Genomic DNA, 6,000 nt, shown 5'->3' on the forward strand with positions numbered 1-6,000 from the left:
AGCACCTGGCGGACTGTTAGCTAGTGTGTAACTATAGGTGCACCTATAGTTATAAGTAGTTGCACCTATAGTGATAAATAGTTGCACATATAGTTATAAGCACACCCAAGTGCATGAATGGTTGCGGAAAGTGAATGCTAACAAGGCAAAATTACATGCACTTATAAAATAGGTGCACTTATAGGTGAAAATAGGTGCACTTATAAGAGATTTCACTTGCACTTCGATGTTCAATTATTTACGAAAATGCCACCGCATTTCTTTTAAGCTATTAGATCTGGACACGTGTCGCGCGCTGATTCGTTCGCATTTCCTTCCTGGACATTTATTCGCACCTGAGTGCGTCCCTATATATATATATATATATATATATATATTAAAAAAAACTATATTTTGTGTATATTAGATTTTTATTAATTAGATATTATTTTTAATATTATTTATTTTATAATTTTCCATAAGTTTATCAAATAATAATATTCATGTATGATTTTTTTTTTAAAAAAGTTGTAGTTTACGTATAATAGCTTTTTTATATAATTGGATATTAATTTTATTTATTATTTTATAATTGCATGCATGATCAAAGGTAAAACACGTCTTTGCTTTGAAAGCACGTATTTTTTGTTTGCTCATACTGTTCATAATTTGACCTATTAAGAGAAAAGAGCTAATATATATATATACACATCAACTTTGATGATGCGATTGATTCCTATTGAATTTTAAAAACTCAGCAAAATTTATTCCTTACGAATTGCATCGTCATCTGATCTATTTTGCTTTTAGAATATTATTACAAATCCATCATCATATTCGAGAATACTTGCAAACCTCCCTCACATTTAAGTATCCAACATTTGAGGATAATTCCAATATTTCAACATTTGAGGCATAGAGCCCTGCTGCAATTTTATTTGATGATTTTCAAATAGTGCTTAATTAAGTTTAAAGTGGGTGAAATATGTATGTATCAAAATTTTGGTTCCTAGCTTTACTCTGAAAACCAATAAATCACAATGTAAAAATTGCATAAAGACATGCAACTGAGTCGTTTGGACAATAAAAGAGTAATACTCCATTAATCTACACACAAATTAGCTGGTCAAGGCAGTGTTAACTATTATGCACGTACTCTATCCAAGAATGTAGTTAACAGAGGACATCATCCCTATTTACACAAGCTCTACCCAACTCCCTTGGAATGCATACCTTAAACCACCAACTTCATGAAATATAACCTAATCAGGCGGCTAAGGTGGTGCTTCACACAAGTAGTCTAGCTTTTGCCAGAATCATACTCACATAAAACAAAGCTCTTAATTACTCAGTCTCACAATCTCCTAAGATGGTCCCTTGAGAAGAAGGGATGCTGCAAGGCTTCCCGAGCAGTAAGCCTCTCTGAAGGGTCATATCTAAGTAATCCTTGCAAAAGATTAATAAGATCCCCAGCGGAATGGTCTACATGCTGCATCACGAGGTTCTGTTGAACAAAATCAAATAAGCTCAGAATCAAAGTGGGAAGAAGACTAAAGGGATACAGAAGATGCAATTAAAAATTAAAATGTCAACCTGAAGCCGAGGTAATTTAAGAACAGTTCTGATACTTTCTCTTGATGCTGCACCTTCAGGCCAATCCAGCATTCCCTTTCTAAGATATTTCTCTGCATGCCGACTGCAACCAAGCAATTGTGAGTTTTAAGCACACAACTCAAATGATATGTAACAGTAGATGTCAAAATAAAGCAATGAACAACTTACTCTACTCTCTTTAACATGTGCAGTGGCATAGGACCAAGCACCCTCTCCATCATAGCTAGGTGCTCTAAATTCTCATGAGTTTGGAATAATGCTTCTCCCTGGGAAAAGAATTAAATGATCAGATACTTGACCTTTTCTTTACAGAGAAATAGTACAAAACTGACTTTAAAGAGTTCAATCTTCCATTAGAGTTCCATACATTCAGATATAACTCACAAACATCTTCATCTTCATCTGAGAAATAGCAACATAATAAAAAAGTTGTTACAACATGGGTGAGAACTTACCGAGCATAGCTCCACAAGGATACAACCAACACTCCATATATCACATGGATAGGTCCATCCAAGACCTAAAATGACTTCTGGTGCCCGGTAATGACGTGTGGATACAATATAGGTTTGATTCTCACGGTCATAAGTGGTGCTACCAAAATCAATTACCTTGATTGCACTTGATTTTGGGACTCTTTTAAAATAAGTATCCTTAAGTGATCTGGAAGAGCACTGCATACACAAAAGCACACAACAGAACACAAAAATCATTAAAAATTAAAAATCCACTGAACTCACAAACTGTACATGTGTAGACTAAATTAAATATTTAAATGCACTACCTTGTAATCAGGAACCTTCACATACTCAGGAGAAACAAGGAGGATATTTTCAGGCTTCAAATCAGTGTGGATGAGATGCAAGTCATGCATAACTGCAAATGTTCAATGGCCATCACCAATTAGATAAAAAAAGGCATCAAAGTCTTAACATTATATATCTATATATTTATATATATGTAATAATAGTAAAATCCAGCACAATTTAGTTCATTTAATTATTTAACCATGATAAGGAAAAGCCAGCTGGTTAACTTTAGACTTACAAGACCTAAAAATACACCATTGATAATTCATACATATATAAAATAAATATATTGAAGTTTGGTATAAAGCAGTTATTACACACATGCTACACATTCCAACAGTTGTCTTCCAATCTCACGGACAAGGTCAATAGGAAATGAGCGGTAATTGTTTTTCCGTAGAAAATCGTATAAGCTTGGTCCAAGCTTCTCAAAGACCTGTTATCATTTAAGTTCATCCACAATTTTAATCCCCATAACATTTGTTAACTGGGGAAATTAATCCAATCCACTAACCAACCATATAATACTTACAATACAAACATGGTTACGATAGTCAAACCAGTTCCGTATTTGAACACAACTGCAAGGAACAAACAAATTCAACCACTGCCAATTTACAAGAGGCCAAAATGGGACCATAGCAAAAGTAATTAATGTTACAATAGGCACAGGCACTATTACTCACCGATTGCCTCCTTTATCATGTTTACCAAGCTGTTGAAGCACATCAACCTCAATCATAGCTGCCTCACGATACTTCTTAATGCCACGAACAATTTTAATGGCAACCATTTCTTTCCTTTCTCGGTCCCAACATTCTAGAACCTGTCCAAAGGTGCCCTCACCCATTTTGCTGTGTATCTTATCTGTAATTGGAGCAACCAAAAAGTCAGAGCAACATAAAATAACATCTCCATTTTTAATTATATGCATGCCTCTGTAAATAAATATATAGCTTCCTCACACAACTTTTGGAGTGATATACCAAATGCGAATTCATAGGAAATGGTTAACTATTAACTAAATTCATTAATGCACAATAAAATGATGAGAACCACTATATCTATAAGACTAAACAAAAGGTCTAATTTCAATCATAGTAAAAGATGATTACAGCGTGAAGTTAAATTTTCTCCAAGCTCAAACATATAATGCCCATCTTTGTCATCTTCTCTCCTGGGGGGAGAACCATTTTGAGCAACTCCCTTAACAAAAAGGGAACCAGTAAGGTCGGAAGGTTGCCTTGAAGATGCATAGCTTGTCACACTCCCAACCTCTTGTCCACAAAACAATCCTAGCTGAGCCTACACACAGGGATTCCATTCATGTTTTCCACAATATAAAACTGATTTTTCCATTACCTCAATGATACCTTCATACAAACTTCACCATCAAGCAGCCAAAAAATCAAAGCAAAGAGGTAAATTGAATAGCAGTAGATTACAGAATTCTCAACTTCACAGGACCAAATGAAAATATTTAAAATTTTGTGGATCTATCCTTTTTATGTAATGTAATCAGACACCTTTTCAAGATTAACACAATACAGTAAGATAATGGTAATTATCCATTATCAAAACAATCGGAATTATTTACACATGACCAATAAAGCAACCTATCTACCATACATTTGTTCTATGTAGCCAACTATACGTTCCATCAAACTAGATCTTAGCATCAGACAAAAACGATGTTAAAACTAGTTAAATATTTCCTACCAATCAGATCAGATCTGAAGCTATAAAACAAAAAAAAAAAAAAAAAAAAAATCAAAATTTTGGCATGTTTACTATGCAATTAAGATTTAAATACCGCACAAGATACACGGAGCTTACAACAACCTTAATCCCTAAATATCTAACTTAAAAATTATGATTTATAGATAGATATGTATATAGATCTTTACATAGTCAAAACTATGTGCATAAAATTTCAGGAAAAACACATGTTAATCATACCTGACGCGATAAAGAATCTAATCTTTGATGAGATCTAGCAAAAACAGAAGCGAAATACGAAAAAAAAAAAAAAAAAACGTAAAACTTGAAGAGATCAAAGAATTCCAAGGTCGGAACGTGTTTTTACCTTAGGGACCTCAGGGAGGACGTCCCAGCCCAATCGAGGCCGCTTCCGTGGTCGCCGGTCGAGTTGCGGGAGGGGAAACTCGGTCACGCGCTCTGTCTCCATCGTTGCAGAGAAATTTAGAAAGAGAGAGAAAGTTGAAGGAGATGATGATAGAGAGAATAAGGATGCGTGAGATTGAAACCCTATCTCTTCACCTAATATTGGCCTTTCAGCGTCGGAAAGGTCGGTTGAGGTGAAATCTACCCGTCCACGTGTCGTTCCTTTGGCCCTTAGATCTGCTTTCCTTCCCCCCGGAATGGATGGAGGGAATCGTTTGTGGGCTTCTAGTGCATCGTAGGCCCAATACGTAATGTAATAGGCCTGGATTTTCTCACTGGACAGCCTGTTATTACTTATTACTTACTAGTTACTACTACTTACTAGTGATAAAAAGATCTTTATATGGGCTTTCTGTTGGGCCTTAGGCCGACTCTAAGCCCAAAGACAATTTATATCGTGGATCAGAGTCCACTGTAGACACGGAAAATTTGAACCCGACAGGTAGACTAACATAATTGTTATTGGACCAATGTTGAGATTAATTATTGGGTCAATTTAATTAATTGGATCATAGAAATTGAATTAATTTAATTAGTCCAATTAAATTTGATCTTTGGCTATTGAATTAATTAATCAATTGGTCCAAGCCCATTTCATGTTTGAATTTGAATTATAATTATAATAATTTAAGTATAATATAATTTTATTATATTTGAATTAAATAATTATAATTTAATTTGAATTTGAATTAGGTTATAAAAATAATTAACCTAGACTTGATTTTGGGAAAAAGGTTCATTTTCCTAAATAAATAATTAACTAATTAATTAATTAAAAGGGGAGTTTGTTGAGGAATGTTGGTTAGGCTCTTACTATAAATAGAGCCTTCATTTTCATTCCAAAACACAACTTGAAGACTTGAGAGCTTGAAGACATTGAAGAACGCTTGACAATTGAGAAAACCTGAAGAGTTGAGAGCTCATTGAAGGCATTGAAGAACGCTTGAAGACTTGAAGGCATTTTTGTTGATTTTGCATGCAATTTGAATCCATTGCAAGTACTTTGGAGCTTTGCAGAATTGATTGTCTCAAGGATCTGGAAGTCTTTTGAAGACATTTGAGGATCTTAAGGCAACTTGAATCCATTGCATGTGTTTTGAAACTTTGCAGGGTTGATTATTTCTAAATTCTTGACGTTCGTTGTTGAAAGTCACGCCAATTGAATCCCGGAAGCTACGCCACTTGAATCCCGGAGGCATGCGGCAATTGAATCCCGGAGGCTACGTTATTTGAATCCCGGAGGCACTTCAATAGATAACGTCAGTGAAGAATCAGAGGACTAAACAGAGATTTTGTACCTGCATATTGAATTATACATACACTGTACAAGGAATTTTGTGGAATATATACAAAGTTTGCTTTTTTGTGTTTACATCCACATAGTATTATGAACGCAAGATCAAACACAACGTCG

At 34.8% G+C, this 6,000-nt stretch overlaps 1 protein-coding gene across 1 annotated transcript; it reads right to left on the minus strand.

The window, feature by feature from the left end:
* Window positions 1-1,000: 1,000 nt before the first annotated feature.
* Window positions 1,001-4,668, minus strand: LOC109177034 (serine/threonine-protein kinase AFC2-like). Its single transcript, XM_019326372.1, has 10 exons — window positions 4,489-4,668; window positions 3,518-3,707; window positions 3,089-3,269; window positions 2,935-2,983; window positions 2,724-2,838; window positions 2,378-2,469; window positions 2,049-2,267; window positions 1,762-1,859; window positions 1,573-1,675; window positions 1,001-1,483 (listed from the first exon to the last, which is right to left on the minus strand). Exons 1-10 carry the CDS (start codon window positions 4,588-4,590, stop codon window positions 1,334-1,336), a joined length of 1,299 nt encoding a protein of 432 aa, XP_019181917.1. The 5' UTR covers window positions 4,591-4,668; the 3' UTR covers window positions 1,001-1,333.
* Window positions 4,669-6,000: the final 1,332 nt, after the last annotated feature.

The sequence above is a fragment of the Ipomoea nil genome, unplaced genomic scaffold (assembly GCF_001879475.1).
Source record: "Ipomoea nil cultivar Tokyo-kokei standard unplaced genomic scaffold, Asagao_1.1 scaffold0782, whole genome shotgun sequence".
NCBI lineage: Eukaryota > Viridiplantae > Streptophyta > Magnoliopsida > Solanales > Convolvulaceae > Ipomoea > Ipomoea nil.

What these genes read in the sequence shown, in the direction of transcription:
- LOC109177034 (XM_019326372.1), bottom strand. Translation starts at nt 4,590, where the DNA reads ATGGAGACAGAGCGCGTGACCGAGTTTCCCCTCCCGCAACTCGACCGG. An exon ending in ATCGTAACCATGTTTGTATT is followed by an intron (nt 2,839 to 2,934) that starts GTAAGTATTATA and finishes AAATGATAACAG; the next exon opens with GTCTTTGAGAAGCTTGGACC. An exon ending in TTAAATTACCTCGGCTTCAG is followed by an intron (nt 1,484 to 1,572) that starts GTTGACATTTTA and finishes TTTGTTCAACAG; the next exon opens with AACCTCGTGATGCAGCATGT.